At 38.0% G+C, this 17,988-nt stretch overlaps 1 protein-coding gene across 3 annotated transcripts in view; it reads left to right on the top strand.

Annotated features, from left to right (window-relative positions):
• The window catches only part of LOC117418540 (uncharacterized), a 133,276-nt gene extending 119,717 nt beyond the window's left edge, over positions 1-13,559 (top strand). For 2 of the 3 annotated variants that reach the window (XM_034031699.3, XM_059035715.1), the window contains 5 exons: positions 422-547; positions 2,899-3,076; positions 3,775-3,879; positions 8,252-8,321; positions 8,697-13,558. In XM_034031699.3, the coding sequence (XP_033887590.1) occupies positions 422-547; positions 2,899-3,076; positions 3,775-3,879; positions 8,252-8,321; positions 8,697-8,742 (525 nt within the window). In that variant the 3' untranslated portion in view covers positions 8,743-13,558. Of the gene's footprint in view, positions 1-421; positions 548-2,898; positions 3,077-3,774; positions 3,880-8,251; positions 8,322-8,696 lie in introns of all 3 variants that reach the window. The other variant, XM_059035714.1, reaches the window with a different exon arrangement.
• The last annotated feature ends 4,429 nt before the right edge of the window (positions 13,560-17,988 follow it).

The following is a 17,988-nucleotide window of genomic DNA, read 5'->3' as shown; positions in this document are numbered from 1 at the left end:
GTAAGTTTTAGGAGAATGTATGTGTGTTATGTACGGGAATGTACAAGATATGCAGTGTACTCTTGTTGTAGTATTTATATAGTGTACTATAGGATAGGATATTATTCATGAGGTGCATGTTATATATGGAATGTAACAGAAGGCCACCCAGTCATGCACTCTCTACACAAGGTGCATTTTATATTCTAAAAAGTATGATGTATTACTTAGTAGTTTAGTTTGGTAAAATGAAGATGGAGTTAATCAAAGAATGATATGCAGGTTATGCTATTATGCTCATAGTGTGCGTTACCTTTTTATATACATCTTAAACTTAAAGACAATTTAATATCCCAATAAATATTTCTAACTTTGCATTAATTTGATGCTCTACTTGTTATCATTTTATTTTCGCTAAAATGATTCCTTCATTTCATTTCAGGATGATGCTCTGGATCTTGTAACGATGGAATACACTGCGTTCAGTGAGAATCGCATCTCCCAATCGCTGGTGTTGGAGTTTATTTTGAATTGCATTGTAAAAAACTCAGAGCCCATGTTTGAGGAGGTCTGCACATTTTTTATCTTCTTAGCTATTCTGTATTAAGCCATCAGGATCTCCTAATAAAACACCCACAGACTAGACAGCACTTTGAAGACTCTCTTGAATACAAAGCACCTGCCATTTCTGTGCCTACTATCAGTCGCTATCAAAGTCAGCTGTCTTTCCCATTGTGACTGAAACTGAGTTGCAACAGGGATATGCATGTACAGAATACATGTCAGGGATGCTGCTTGCGGAACAAAGTTATCATACCATTGAAAAGTGAATGATTCCAACAGGTGTTTCTAAGTCTTCTAATGCAACACCTCTAAGTGCTGAATAATATTGTAAGCTACATTTTTGGTAAAACATAGATTTTGTATTCACAATGATAGTCATGAGTATTGTGTCATATTGCAAACAAAATATGTGATTTGGGGATTGCATCTTGGACTGGGCAAAAATAAAGCCTATATTATTTCCATGCCGAGTTAGGCAGTGATAAAGGGCGGAGGACCTACCGAGACTCCCAGAGGCAAGCAGCAGCATATTTAAAACATGAGATTTGTTTTGATTTTTGAACAGTGATTGATAATATTTTAAGTAGATGTTTACTTCTTGTTCTCACCAGTTTCGATGGCTACAGCTCAGAAGATAACAATCACAGCTGCCAGTGCAAGTGCTTGCTCAGTCCCATATTTATTTTACAGAGAAAAACATGTTTGAAGTTGCTGACAGATTGGAATTACAGTCTAACAGGTTCTTGCTTTGATTAGATACCTTAAATACCATAAATTATGTGTGTTGCTTCCGATCTGCCGTTTAAGTCACTCACAGGTATGCAGATGACAAGTGCGTGCATTTGTGGCTTGAGTCGTTACAGTTCAATCATAAAAAAATGTAACAGTATTTGTACCTGTAGTTTTTTAATATTGATCCTTTGCTTTAATGCAACAATAATAATGTTTAATAAAAAAGTATTACTATTATTATAACTATCTTATTATTAGTTGAAATTAACTTTAAGTTTACTACTGAATAGAGGTCTGCTTGGGCCTAAATTTAAAATCCGAACCTGACCCAAGCCCTTTGAAATATTTGCAGACCCGACCCGACCATCTCCACAAATATATTCCCAACTTACACTATTGCAACTAAGTACCTTCAGTGTCGAGTATTCCTGGTTTCCAGTGAAAATATAAATAAATAAAGAAAACATCACTCTCATATTTACTTCCTTTCCTAGTAATCCAACACTGCATGATTTAAAAAAAGACAGCAACAGGCTTCTTCAAAACTTTATTACCATAAATTGCCACACAGAAGATGCTCTTGCAAATTCGCATACTCAGCCTATGTCATTCAAGCCTATGTCTTATCAAACCGCTAAATTAACATTCATTCAAATATTACACCACAACTATGGCTTTTAAAACAACTACAGGACGAATACATCACTTTTCAGTGTGCACTGCAAAGATGAATTTCCCGTCTTTTTGCTGTTATATTTCAGTAATATTTTGCAAGATTTGCATTGTACAAAGCCACATGGACTTTTATTATCGCTGAATACATATCGCTGAATATATATATTTATTTCGTCAGCCACTACATGAACCTGCTTTATATCATAAATGCAGTGCAGGCAGAATTCATGACATAAACAGAGTTTCACGTTTGCCTATGACAACACATTACGAGTGCGAGAAAAAAAAAGAAAACTACAGTGAATTAAAGAGCAGTGTTTTAATACTGTACATTTAGTCATTTTTGACATTTAAACAAATGCATATAGTTTACTACAGGGCAATATGTTTTGTATCATTAACTGGAACGAAAGAGTTTGTGTCATTATATAAAAAGGCATGAATTGTCGAGTGATGAGAGCTATCAATTAGGCGTCTCACTTGGTGGTTTTTTTTGTGCATTTGTATAAGACTTTATTTGGTGATGTTGGTGTTTTGCAACTGAACTATATCCCGTTAAGACCACCCACGCAGCGTTTGCTGACAGGCTACACAAAATCTCAGTTTATCAGCCAAGATGATTATTGGTTGTTAGTTGCGTTGGAAATTAATTGTATCCTGTGGTTACTTAATAAAGGCTGGCGACGCAGCATTTGATAGGCTGCATAAAACTAATAAGCAGGGTTTGTGAGACAATATTAGAGAGGTAATTTATCAAAGAACCTACTCGACCGGAGCTCGAAACATAAATAGAAACTACACCCGACCTGACCCAAACCCGACACTTATTGTCAGGTCCCGTTGGGCTCAGGTCGGGTAGCAAGCCTCTGCTACTGAACGATAATGAAACTGCTACGTTTTCAAGTTTCTAGGAGTCTGAACTGATCCTATTGTTTTCTTTCTCCACAGTACGTGACTAAGCTTCGTGAGCTTCTGAAGACTGATTCGGAGTATATTTCAAGCTCTGAATTTGCAGAGGCCTTTGAAAATATCGCTCCTCTGTGCAATGAGAAGCTACAGCAGACCCTGGTGCAACAGTCGTTAGCAGCTCAGGGCAGTGACTTGATTCCTTTGAGAAGTGCAGCTCGTATCCTTTTCATTGGTTTTTATTTTCAGCAGTGAAGAATGCTATGTCATGTAAAACCATGGCAAAGAGCACATTCTGTATGTTATGTTTTTTGTCTTTCCATTTGCTATACATACCATATCATAAGGAATATACTGCAGCTTCCCTAACTGATTTAAAGGTACTGTATGGTAATCGGTTACTTTTTACAAGGCAGTCCGACTGGTGAGCTAGATGCAGAGTGCTTTTTCACACCCATTGTTTTGTAAAGTCTTTCCTCTATTAAAATATCCTCAGCTAAGTAAAAATGAAATTAAGGTTTACTTCCATCTTTAAATATTTTGTATTTTGGTAGCTCATTTTAGAATAAACATTTTTCATGGAGTAATATCTGACTACTAGAAGCAAACCAGTACTTACATGCAGTGTTTGCTCCAGGGCTCAAATTTGAAACACTTTTCTGATTAATTAAAAAAAAAAAAGACTCAAATGAAGATTCTCTACATTTTGTTCCTTGTTTTAATTTTTAATAGTATACTTTAATAGTATTGCAAGTTATTTAAATGCTGGATAAAATATCCTGATCCTAACAACAACATTATAGTAGATTCGTAAGAGCATTACAAACCAGAAAGACTATTGAAAGGCATGGCAACTCATGTCATTTTTCAGTTGTTGTAATTACTAAGCATTGTGTTTCCTTACCTTTGACTGATCAGAAATCACAGCATATGTGGTGCAACTACAGCAATTAAACATTCATAAAACACACCTTTCAACTGTATTTGAGGCAACAAGAGAGAATGGAGGGCGAGGCATCAACGGTAGGTTTTCAGCTTTTTCCAAACTATAGTAAAAATATGAATCTGCATTGTTAACACATCTCTCTAAGGACCATTGATAGCTTGTTTTGTTTTGTTTTTCTGCTTATGACTAGATATTGCTACAGGTCTAAATTGTTATTGGTTCTCTGTTTCTATGCACTCAATCAAACTTCAAAACAAATATGGATGACTATTGTGTTGAAAGCTCCTAATTGAAAGCACCTGAGATTATATTGTTCCATGTACCTGGGTGCTGACATTTAGGATAGAATCTACTCTTCAAAAACGTGCAACAGTATGTATTAGTAGTGCTAGGAGTAGGAGTAAATGTTTACATCTATATAAACTTGTGGCAGGGTGCCCCACCCCTGTGCATATTTTGTGTTTTTTGTGGGATGTTTTTATGTATGTGTGTAGTGGTGCACGAAGTATGGCTTATGTAGCACAGGTGATTTAAAATGTATATTTGTATTTGGGCATAGGGATTGCACAATCACTTCACATGCAGATTAAAGTGGGTATTTGTATAGGGGCATGGGGATTGCACAATTAGTTCACATGCAGACTGTGCCGAGATTCAATTAAATAATTGATTAGCAATCGAGTCTCTGCCCAGCTGCATAACAGAGTGAGTGTCTCACACACACGGGGTTGGGTGTTCAGAGTGGAGAACGGGAGAAGGGAGGAGGAGATAGAAATATAAAATTAACAATTGCTACTTCTGCTGGTTCTACGCCAGCTCGCTACTTGTTCTAGGAGTGTCAGTGTTTGTTTGTTTGTTTGTTTGTTTGTTTGTTTGTCTGTTTCTTTTGGCCAACGTGCCTTTTGTTTTGTAAAGTGTTTTGTTTTTTTAATCCTTTTATTTATAATAAACAGACGCAGCAGCGTATTCACTCACTATTCTGTGTCCATATCCTTCCTGTTCTGACGTTACCACAAGCCATCTTGTCACATATGGTGTCAGACCGGAATAACAGCGCCTCCAAGACTCAGGTCAGGAGAAGTATTGTGGTTGCAAGAGGGGGGAGGAGACTGTGCTTTCATAGCCCAATAAGGGGAAGCCCACATGTCCAGAGCCCAAGAAAGGGAAGCCCAAGTCTCCAGTGACCGAGGGAGAGCCACACCAGTCTCCAGAGAAAGGAGACTACCTGCTGCTCCTGCCTCCACCACTAGATGGAGACTACCTGCTGCTCCCACCTCCACCGCTAGAGGGAGACTACCTGTTGAGCCCGCCATTGCCTCCCAAGGATCAACTCCTCCCCGAGCCTGCACCGCATAGGGCTACCGAGCCTGCAGCGCCTGGGGTGGCATGCTCGCCATCGCCTGGGGTGGCATGCTCGCCATCGCCTGGGGGGGCTTGCTCGCCATCGCCTGGGGAGGCTAGTTCACCATCATCTGGGGGAGCTAGTTCGGCTTCACCTGGGGATGCCTGCACAACATCACCAGGAGATTTGTTGTATCCAGCAGCAGTGTTTGCGCTGCCAGTAATTCTGGGGCCGGAGCCCAAGAGAAAGGAGTCACCGGCTACAGAGAAGGGGGAGAGGTGAGGAGACCTCCACCTGCAATAGTTGCACTACAGGAGTATGCAGCACCGCTGCCACTGCCGAGTGTCCTGCACAGAGGGCAGCCTTACTGCTGCCAGCGCCGCTGCTATCGCCCAGGGATACCTGTTCGCCATCGCCTGGAGAGGCCTGTTCATCACGCCCAGGGATTTGCTGTGGCCACTGGGGGAGTATGCCACACCACTGTCCGTCTCTGCTGCCAGCGTTGCCACTGGCAGCATGTCCGCTGCCACAACTGCCTTTGCCAGCCTTGGAGCCAGCCTTGGCATTGTCAGCATTGCCGCTCACAGCATGTGACCGCATGTTACCGGGGGGGGGGGGCATACGTGGTGGGGTGCCCCGCCCCTGTGCATATTTTGTGTTTTATGTTGTATGTGGGATGTTTATATGTATGTGTGTAGTGGTGCACAAAGTGTGGGTTATGTAGCACAGGTGATTTAAAATGTATATTTGTATTTAGGCACAGGGATTGCACAATCACTTCACATGCAGATTAAAGTGGGTATTTGTATGGGGGCACGGGGAGTGCACAATTAGATCATGTGCCGAGATTCAATTGAATGATTGATTTGTAATCGAGTCTCGGCACAGCTGCATAAAAGAGTGTTTCATGCACACAGGGTTGGGTGTTCATAGTGGATGACGGGAGAGGAGGAGGAGATAGAAATATAAAAATCAATCAATCTTTATTTTATATAGCACCTTTCATAGTGGACCACCATCACAAAGCACTTTACAAGATACAGTAAAAAAAAATGCATAATGCATTAAATACAGTGAAAAACAATGCATAATACCTTAAATACAAGGCTAGGATGTGAAAATTCTAAAACATTGTGGATGCGTATGTCATATAGAATCATAAGATACAGTGAAAAATCTGAAGTAGCAAAGACATAACAGCTAATAACAGATATCAAGCTTAAAGAGCATGGAAAGCAAGAGAGAACAAGTGGGAGTTGATTTAAAGCGAGCGACGGTGGGAGCATCACACACCAAAGCTGGGAGAGAGTTCCAGAGAGTCGGAGTCATGAAGCTAAACGAGCGTTCTCCAAGTGTGGTGAACTTATGCTTGGGGATAACAAGCAGGCCAGATTCGGAGGACCTCAGCTTCGGGCAGGGACATAGTTGGTCAGCAGGTTGAAGAGGTACTCAGGACCTGTGTGATGAAGGGCATTGTAGGTGAGCAGGAGAATTTTGAAAGTAATCCTGAACTTTACAGGTAGCCAGTGCAGCTGGGCAAGACGGGGGGTGATGTGTTCACGTTTTTTATATCTGGTAAGGATCCTGGTGGCGGCATTCTGAACTAGCTGCAGTCAGTTGATGGCGCGTGCCGGAAGACCACCGTAGAGAGAGTTGCAGTAGTCAAGTCGAGAGGAGACAAATGCATGACAGAGTATCTCTGCATCCAGGGGGAAAAGGTAGGAACAGACTTTGGAGATGTTTCGAAGGTGGTAGAAGGAAGATTTGACCACAGAGGAGATGTGTGCATCAAAGGAGAGGTTGCTGTCGAGAAGTACACCAAGGCTTCGTACAGTGGGGGAAGGCAGCAGCAGACAGTTTCTGAGGTTCAGGGCAGGTGTATTGAGATTCTTAAGTTGAGTTTTAGATCCTACTAGAAGGAGTTCAGATTTGCTAGTGTTGAGCTGAAGAAAATTGGCAGACATCCAGGCCTCAGTGTCTTGAATGCAAGCCAAGAGCCGGACCATGGCAGAGGGGCTTCCAGGGTCAAGTTTTAAGTAGAGCTGGGTGTCATCAGCATAGGAGTGAAACACGAGGCTGTGTTGGTGGATGAGGTGACCCAAGGGAAGCATGTAGATGATGAAGAGAAGAGACCCAAGAACAGACCCTTGAGGGACACCACAAGTGACTGGGTTTGCAACACCACTGCATTCAGCATAGAAAAGACTGCATGCATCCAGATAGGTAAGAGGACATCCAGGAGAGATAAGTTCCAGAGATCCCAGCATACATACTTCTGAAGGCAGTCAAGAAGAATGTCATGAATCATGGTGTCAAAAGCAGCTGTTAGGTCAAGGAGGACAAGCACAGAGGGAGCACCAGCATCAGCATTAAGCAGGAGATCATTTACTATCCGGAGCAGAGCAGTTTCAGTACTGTGATGCGGCCGGAAGCCAGACTGCAGAGATTTAAGCAGATTGTTATCCATGAGATGTTTCATCAGCTGGCTGGCTACAGCCCTTTCAAGAGTATTGGAGAGAAAAGGGTTCTACACCAGCCCGCTACTTGTTATAGGTCAGTGTTTGTTTGTTTGTCTGTCTGTTTCTTTTGGCCAACAATAGGCACAACAGCGTATTCACTCACCATTCTATGTCCATATCCTTCCTGTTCTGACGTCACCACAAGCCATCTTTTCACACAACTATAGGAGTTCACAGGGTTATTACAGTTGTTGACCCCTGTAAGAAAAGAAGACTTGAGCCTCTGTACAGCTGTACAAACCAACTAGCAAAATCAGCAGATCAAAATATACAAATTTGCTATGAATGTGAGAAACCAGAGAAAATAATGTCAAATCGTTTATTATAACAAATAAAGTGCACCCTGCATACAAGGCTACAATTGAATGTTAAGTTTTTGGTGCAAATAATAAATCAGTCAAGCTTAGCGCTGTCATGCTTTTATATGAATTACATAATGGCTCAGTATATATAGTTGGGTTTATTTTATTCATTTTATTATTATTATTATTATTATTATTATTATTATTATTATTATTATTATTATTATTATTAATACTATCTGCTTGGCTGGTTATGGTATCATGATAAAATCACTATGTATTTCAGATGCTGCTTCTAAACCTAATGACATCATTACAATGTCTAAAGTTACGATTCTGGCTTGTAACATAGCAAGGTAAGTTATGAACAATTTGTGTAAAAGATTAAATTACAGGTACAATAATATCTACAGGATGATTTAACTAGACCACCATCATTATTTTAATTGGTGACTGATTATAGATGGGGCTTCTGACCAAGTGAGCACCAACCTAGCAGCTTAATCCAAATTAGTTTTTACTCTGCTTTTACTGTCAAAGCTGGAACCATTCTTAAACAGTATGTAGCTAGTTTATTGGTATTCCATTCTGATCCCACTGTGTACTGTGTGCATCTGTTAACAGTGCATTGCGAGTTTAACTGTTATAGTGATTACACTGGTTTTACACAGAAAGACTGTAACGAGGCTGCATGTGAATCACTATGTTATTTCATCTTCTTTTGTTCTTAGGAGAATGCAAGCAAGAAAAAAACAACAGAGCACTTCAGTCGTATAAGACAACAATGAAATGGAAAATGCATTTACAGCCAAGGGGACCCTCAGCTATGCACATTACAACTTCAGTCTGGTTTATTTTTGTTTTTCTGATATGTTGATCTGCTTATTCTTGGTTCACATCACTGAACACCATTGGCTATTAATGTATTGACATTTCAAATCGAGAGCTCTGAAATTTCAAAAACAGACCTCTGTTGACATCCATTTTTTTATATCTTCGAGACAGATAGTTAGGGTATTCTGAGATGTGGAATCACCTGGTTTGACAGATAGGTACAATTGTGTGTCATTAGCATAACTAGATTAGCTAAATCTAGTTGACTCATTAAAGAAAATAATTAAAAAATGTATTGTGATGTCGCAGGACTCGGGGGAATAGCAGTGTCAGGAATGGTGTTTAAATCATCTGAATTGACCGCAGTTATCTGGTTTCTTATCTCAATGATTTTATCTTTAAAGTGATGCATAAACTCGTCACAACTTGCTTTTGATAGTTGTAACTGAAGGCTCTTTCTGCTGATTAGTAAATTGAACTACGGTGTTAAAAAGAAAACTTGGATTACTTTTATTAGTTTCTATTAAGTCTGAGTAATAGACGGACCTGGAGGAGGACAGTGCAGACTTAAAAATAAAAACTGTAATTTTGTGTCTTTCCAACTACATTCTAATTTACAGCATTTTTGTCTGAGTATGCAAATTGTATCATTGAACGAGGGAGGATTTTTTAAAAAGGACTTCGTTTTTTGTGGAGCTACGATCTCTAAGATGTTCATTAAGGTAGTGTGGTAATTGTCTACTAAAGCATCCACTGATCCTAACTCAGTAAGTGCTCATGAGGACAAAGCACCCATGAACTCACCACCAGTGGAGGAGTGTAGTGACCAGGTTTTAATAAAATGTCCCTGGGGGTTTATTGGACTGGATAATGAAAGTTAAAAAATAATAGGGGAGTGGGCTGAGATTACAAGTAGCAGGATTAAATTCTGAATGTCAAGGCTTTGGCTGTGTAAAAATCTTTATTTTTGTTAGTATCACATTTCCTGACGGTCTCAATGTGATGCAGTGTGTTAGTTCAAAAAGGAGGCCTGGGTTCCAAACCACACAAGACATTCTGCTCCACTATTATATACTATAAATGCTTTTTTGTTCTTGCAATGTTTTAAACGGTAGATTCTGGAGCCATTAGCACAAACCTTATGGTAGCACAGCTATAATCACAAAATGATGTTGTATTGTTTTATTAAAAAAGTGAGACTTTTGAAGGACTCAGTTATTCATAAGAAAACACATTTTAAAACTATGAGTTTCTTTGTGCATTTCAAAGAATCTTTGTGTGTTCAGAGAATCGCATAATGTGCAGACCAAGTTGTTAAAAAGGGGTTTTTGCTAACTAAATATTTCCATAAATCTTACCTGTTGGACATTTCCATTTTCATTGTCTGTCTCACATGCACTTTTTTCAAACATGAAATCTAGTAATAGGTTAAAGTCTGCAGACCTTACTTTCAGGCACTTGGTCATTCCATCTCATCAATATACTGCAAGTCATGCAAACTGAGAGCTTTCTTTACCTTGGTATGATATCAGTTTGAAAATTGGCTTTTTTCAGAACTGTACAAAGAATTGGGAGTCTACAATATTTATAGAATTAGTAGGGAAAAACCATTATTATATTTCATTGTTTTTGTGAGTTAGGATGATATAAGTTATTAATTAAATATGTACTTGTAAATTGTAAGAGCGCTGTGATTGATCTAATTAAAATGACACAGCATCTGTAAAGACCAGCTATAAGTATATATTTTACAGTTTAGTAAATTAGCAGTCAAGGATGTCTTGTGTCCCAAAACTGTCTGCTTTAGCCGAATAATTGTTACCCCACATATCTCGAAAAGAGTTAATTGCATGAAAAGAAAACAACACGTTTCATTCTAATTAAATATGGTGACCTACTGAGACAATCTGTTCCATGGAATTCAAACAAGTCTATTGTCTAGGATGGCTCCATTAATTATTCCAAATAAGTCATTACTATAATCTGTCAAAATAATATCTTAACTCAACATATAAATACCAGCTACAAACTTTAACTTTTGAAATGTCAGACACATGCTAAGTATTTTAAAGTATTTTAATTTAATATCATTATATGAAACCAATTAAATACTGCTAAACCAAGCATAGTAACAGGTTCAGGTTCATCATATTTCATGCATAACATATCCATGGTGTTGGGGTTTAAGAAAAAAAGAAAAAAGCTAACATCTTCTTAGAAAATGTATGGCCTTCAAGGTATGTAAAGAATGTGTTCTGCCTCCAGCTGGATAAACATGAGGTTGCTAGAAACGGTATTAGCTAAGGATTTATTTTTCTGACAACTGGTATATCTAAAATGGAGAATCTAGCATATTTAAGCTTTGTTTTAGAGATCAGCAGCAATAGGTTTATCATTGTCCCTCATCTTTCACCATTACAGTACAACCTTGATTATCCGCACACCTGTTACCCAAACAGCTCATCCTTTTGTACAGTGCTCTTCTGCCCTGTTGTCATATAGAATGCACTATTCAGTCCTCAATCTCTGGTATTTACAGAACAGCATGGTGCTGAATGTTATATATTTAAAATGACAGGGTTTGAATTGTATCTTTCTTGATTGGGAAAGCCATTTAAACAATGCTGCAGTTGTAATCCAATTATCTAAACATCCCCTTATCCCAATTTTAGTTCAAATAATATAGGTTTTACTGTTTTAAAATGGAAGGCTTACAATTGGACCTGTGTGTAATAAGTCTCTATAGCCAACATACTTTGGTAAAGTTCTGATTTTGAAAATCTGCAAATCGGTTTAAGTCCTAATAAAGTACATTCACACCTGAGTTTTCCCTCTAGGGTCATACAATTAATAATGCAGGTCAGAGGTCGGGGAAGGGTTTTATTGAGAGGAAACGGTTGAGGAAAAGGGTTTATTTGGTTTTAGATGAAATGTCTTGTGATCTTTAGAGCCCCGAACACGCCTGTGTTCAATAAGATAAACAGATACCACTGAACAGTCAAAGCAAATCAAGCACTAAAACCAAAGGGATGACGTTGTGTTGAAATTATAAATCAAGTTTGCGAGCACTGCTATTACTTGTTGACTTGTTAATAGTGTTTCATTACTCACTTATCATATGCTTATGTGTAACTTTAGGTGAGCTTTTTTTTCATTAATTAGATTCATCAAAAGATTTGAAAAGGTGTTGCCGTCACAAAGGAGTGAAATATACAGTAAAATAATTGTTTTGAGTTGCCCTCAGAGGTGTTCAGTGTTGTCATACAGTAGTGTCCATATGTACACGCATCTTTATATTGAGACCCGCTCACCCAGTTGTGATGAAACAGGGTTTGAAGATGGGTGTTAACAGTATACAAGGAGGCATGTATTTAAATCAAAACAATGAGGATTGATTTGGCCAAACGAAAACAATACAGGTGTTTCCAGCCACAAACCTCTGGTAGTATGTAGCCACCTTTATCAATGGGCTATTGACAGACCCCACTGTTACCTTCACATTTACGAAAGCACACACTGGCAAGAACACCCCAAAACAGTCAAGGGGGGCTCGGTTCAAATGGAATAATGGGATACTCGAATACTTATTGTGATCAGCTTGTGTTGATGGAACACATTAAACATTGTAACAAATAGTTTAGGGAAGTTATTCAATAGGATTCATTTCTTTATTTACTTTAATGATTTCCCATACACCTGTCCTCATATGTTCAATTAACCCTGATTTAATATCCTCTGCTTTCATTACATAATAATATCATATTTTAATTGTGTAGATGTGTAAATTAAAAAAAAATTTAAAAAAATATATATATCTTATGCAATTTGTATTTTATTAGTCTGAGTGGCATAACTAGGGGATATAACATGTAATAGTTAATGCACCGGTAATAGAATTATTAGTACTTATTTTTTTTGGACATTCATTAAAACAAAAGTATGTATAAATAAAATATTTTAACATCGGGCCCATCATTATTTTACATAAAATAATTAAACAGTTTCAAAGCAACAACTAAAAATCACCTTTGCAAGATATGTGTAATTCAGAAAGGAGAATCCACAATTGATGCAGATTGACCATTTATTGGTTTACAGAAAAGAAAACATGCCCATACAGATATGCAAATATAAAAGCTTTTGGCCCTTGGCCTTGTCCATAAGAGCTTGTTAGCCACCCCTATGCCAGCAGAGTATGTGATACCTAAAAAAATGATTTAACAAACTAACTAATGCCAGCGGGCAGGACAAGTGGCCTCGGGCCACCCTTCCCCTAAACAAGGCTGCTGCAAGGTGGAGGCAGGGCAGGAGGGGGCCAAACAATACAAAAATGACAAGAGGGCATAGACAAACTGGGCTTTTATAGGGCTGATGATTATGTGATTGATTAAATGGGTGAATTCTCCTATTCAGAAAGACAAGTTTCCAAAGAAAACACCCTCACACTGGTATGGACTTTTCCTAGCACGCTCTTTAGGGAATACAATTTTTGGCCTCATTTTTGGTAAAATGTGTTACAATGTTTGATGAGACGATGCACAACATTTATTATTTCACTGTACTGAAAGTATAATGTCAGAGCTATTGAATGTGATTGCTGAGCCTGTATATGAGCATTAGTAAAATCTTGTAACTGGAATGAAGAGGGTTTATGTAAAACTGGCTGTTTTGTGGTCTCCTTCCCTCACTTAGCTCCAGGCAGGGATATAAACAGCGTCAGGGCGAGATCTAAGAAGAATGCACTACTATGTAAGACTAACCAAGAGTGGTTGCTGTTGTTTATCATACAGGAGGTAGTTTCCTTTGCTTTAAACTGATACAGAACCTTCTGTGGCAGTTCTGTTGTCAGATTCCTTGGGTGTATAGGAAGCGTGAATTAAAGATTACAGGTTTTCTGGCATTATACCCACTTATTACTGTGCCTCATAACAGCTATAAACAAAGTGGCACTCCTGTGCAAATTATAGGTTACCGAACAATCTGCTACACAACCCATCTTTTAAACAAATGGAAACAAATGCATTCTGTAAGGCAATAACATTTTAGAAGTGTCTGGTTTTACTGAGCAAGCTATGCAAGTTACGACAGACCACAGGTTGCTTGGCTGTTTACCAGTAGTGAATTGTCATTAGAGGGAAACACCCTTCTAATCATTGATTAAAACATGAGTATTCATGTAGTCTCACATTCTCTCCATATAGCATGCAAATGCGGTTTCATTTAGTTACTGTGGTAATTATCCTAATAATATGAGATTTTATATATTATATATATATATATATATATATATATATATATATATATATATATATATATATATATATATATATATATATAATCATTTGAAATGTTTTGGTGACTAAATGCCAAACTAAAGGAAACACTCTGATAGATGTAGCAGACATGACTATTAAAATAATAAAACAAACCACCAACTGATATTACAAGACATTTAATCGACCGCCAATGGTTTGGGTCTAGATACCTACATTATGCTTTATCTAGACCAGGGGTTCTCAAACTTTTTTTGCTGGGACCCCCTTTGGAAATGTTTCAGGCTGTCAGCCGTCAGCCCAGTGGATCAAAAAAGAGGATATTAAACAAAACAGCCCCACTTTTACATGTTAGTTTGGAAAAAACGAGTAATGAAATGATTGCATTTAATCTACCGAATCAAAAGCAATTGGCAAACTTGTTCTACATTTTATTTGTATACTGGTCTGTGTAACTGTGCGGCTTTGTAAGAAAACTTTATTTAAGGTACTTCTGATTTAAACAAACATGTTAAGTTCCGGGAAGGGTTTGTAGTAAAATATGATTTTTACGCTTCCACTCATCTCCCCACCAAACACATTCGTTTAGAAACTTCATTCAAACTGCTTGCAGTGTGGTGGGCGGGGAGAGGCGACACTGTAAGGGCTATGCGCTTTAAGGTATAGCGCTAGTCGAGAAAAACAAAACAAACAAAAAAGTTAATTAGCTGACCAGTAAAACACGGTGGGAGAGATGGTTTCATAATATTTTACAGTTAGCGATTAAGCGTATATGTGCTGTAATGAAATGCTAAGGGTTTTAACGTATGACAGTATTTTGTGATCATGCAACCCCCTTTTGAGTCGGGACCCCCAGTTTGAGAAACGCTGATCTAGACTATCAGATTTGCATGTGCTCTTGTACTACTGGCTTTGTAGCCCTACTCCTATTAGGAGTAAAAAAAAAATGCTAACATGAAACACGTTTTAGTAAACATTTATTTTTGTATGTATTTTTTTGGATTATTTTAAAACATGCTATAGTACTACACTAGGTTAAATATCTGTTTGCAAGACATAGTTTCTGATAATATCCCAATTGGATATTTATCTCTATAAATCTGCTTTATACTGAAGTGAGTACCACTGTTCCGGGTCAGTAAATCCAGTGCATGATTAAATACAATACTGTTTTAGGAGGGGTACACTTGATAACGTACAGTAGATCCCATTGATAATCTACACCAAACTGTTTGAATCGGTTAATCGGTTTATTAAAGAATGATCTCTTTTAAATGATTTATTTAATTAAAATATATATTTTATATATATATATATAAAAAAAAAATTAAAATCTTGGGTATGAACACCAATCTATTTTATGTGTTTTGCAATCATTCTGGGTGGTTAAACTTCAACTCTGCCACCCCACCTACTCTACATTTATACAAAGACAGAGAGTAGAACTGGCTGACTTGAAAGGTCACATGATTGAATGGAATGAGGAAGTCTGTTCAGTTCTGGCATTTAGGATTCTCCAGACAAACCAAAAGTCAGCTGAAGGACTAGTAAAGGCAGATTTTTAAGAAAATTATAGAAATTAAATACTGGATTAATACAGGACCACCCAAAATGATTACAAACATAGGAGTAGTGCGTTCTTTCACTAAGAGTCACTTTTACTTTTTGGATTTTTGTTTTTAATCTAGATGTCTATTACGTGCCTTGAAAAAACATTTTATAGCATATACACACACACAAAGCACTGGAAAAAAACTGAGAAAGAATCAAGCTTAAGGTAAGGAAAATAATTCTCTAATAAAATAGACAGTTTTAATAGTTCTTTTAAGGTTGATTTATACATAGCTGCACAAACTTGCTTGGTCACTGATTTAGTGCTCTCTTGACAGTTTTAATGCCATTTCAATTTATGATAATTGATTATAGCCTGCTTAACATTACCTTTTTTCAAGCTGTCAATGTTGGTAGCAGAAGTATTGCTCAGCTCTGAGAATCCTAAGTCGCCCTCAGGGGGTTATCCAACAAGTATGTACTGTTGCCAGATAACACATTACAGTGTGAAATGTAGGTGTCAGATCTGGTGGTGTAAAACCCTAAAATTACTATTTGTTGGCGAGTTGTCTATTGTCTTTGCCTTAAGCGCCCAAGCAATAAATCACAGGTATTTAAAACGCAGTACCTTCTGCCTAAACTGTTTTATGCAGCATTTACACATCTGACAGCTGCAGAAGGTTTCTAAAAGCATGCTTTTAAACCTACAGCCTGGTAACTGGCAAGAGCTATGCACTCAGCGGTGTGCTTTACAAAACAACACAACTACCCCCCTATTACTTAACTTGTCATTATGCACCAATGTGATCTGACAAATTACTAACACTGAATGTCATTTGCAGCAGGTAATAGCTGCAAAGGAATTTTATTTTTTTGTTGTTCTTTATATAGGTCTCGAATGTGCAGTTTTGAAAGAAACGTGTGATAGGAAACGTGCCATGGAGACAAATATTCCCGCTTGTGCCTAGTTTACCATTCCAGGTCAATGTTTGTTTTTAGTTATGCCATCATGCAACTACCATCTGAATCAGTATTATGACATCCTTTGAATCCTTTACCAGGACATTAGTGCTTTATATCACATTGATATTAGTGACTGTTACACATGATATTTGGATTTATATTACTTCCTATACAATTTGTTTTAAACAGCTTATCTATATATTTTTAGTCATCATTTTCACCGTCTCTCCTCTGGATAGTACTGATTTGTTCTGGCAAGGAGGGCAATTGCAAAGGCCTTGGAGGACAGTTAATTGAAACACAGTGAAAAGGTAAATCCACAGTGTAGGATCAGCTTCGCTATGTAGATGAGAGCTACAGAAAAAAAATAAATGTTGTTACTTTTTAATAAGATCATACTCGACAAATCACTTTTGAAACTAAAAGAAACATGTAAAGGCAGTTCATCTTTAAATGAGAAAGTTAAGCCTGTTATTGTTCATTCTTCACCATTACAAATGATGCCTGACCTCTGGCAAATATATATATATATATATATATATATATACACAGTGCCTTGCAAAAGTATTCAGACCCCTGACCAATTCTTTCATATTACTGAATTACAAATGGTACATTGAAATTTTGTTCTGTTTGATATTTTATTTTAAAACACTGAAACTCAAAATCAATTATTGTAAGGTGACATTGGTTTTATGTTGGGAAATATTTTTAAGAAAAATAAAAAACTGAAATATCTTGCTTGCGTAAGTATTCAACCCCCACACATTAATATTTGGTAGAGCCACCTTTCGCTGCAATAACAGCTTAAAGTCTTTTGGGGTAAGTATTTACCAGCTTTGCACACAGTGTCGGAGTGATTTTGGCCCATTCTTCTTGGCAGATTTGCTCCAGGTTGTTCAGGTTGGTTGGACGACGCTTGTGGACCGCAATTTTCAAATAGTGCCACAGATTTTCAATGGGATTGAGATCAGGACTTTGACTGAGCCACTTCTTTATTGCCACCCTCCCATACAGGCCAGTGTTATGCAGAGCTCTTGATATGGTTGACTGATGCACCAGTACTCCACTCCCAGCCACTGAACTCTGTAGCTCCTTCAAAGTGATTGTTGGCCTCTCTGTGGCTTCTCTCACAAGTCTCCTTCTTGTTTGAGCGCTGAGTTTTGAGGGACGGCCTTTTCTTGGCAGTGCCTGGGTGGTGTGATGCAGCTTCCACTTCCTGATTATTGATCCAACTGTGCTCACTGGGATATCCAAACACTTGGATATTATTTTGTACCCTTTCCCTAATCTATGCATTTGTATTACTTTATCTCTAACTTCTGTAGAATGCTCTTTGGTCTTCATTTTCCTTCAGATTCACAGCCTGACCAATGATCCTTCAACAGTGGGGTTTTTATCC

Source organism: Acipenser ruthenus, chromosome 13 (genome assembly GCF_902713425.1).
Source record: "Acipenser ruthenus chromosome 13, fAciRut3.2 maternal haplotype, whole genome shotgun sequence".
NCBI lineage: Eukaryota > Metazoa > Chordata > Actinopteri > Acipenseriformes > Acipenseridae > Acipenser > Acipenser ruthenus.
This window is presented reverse-complemented; position numbering and strand designations above follow the sequence as displayed.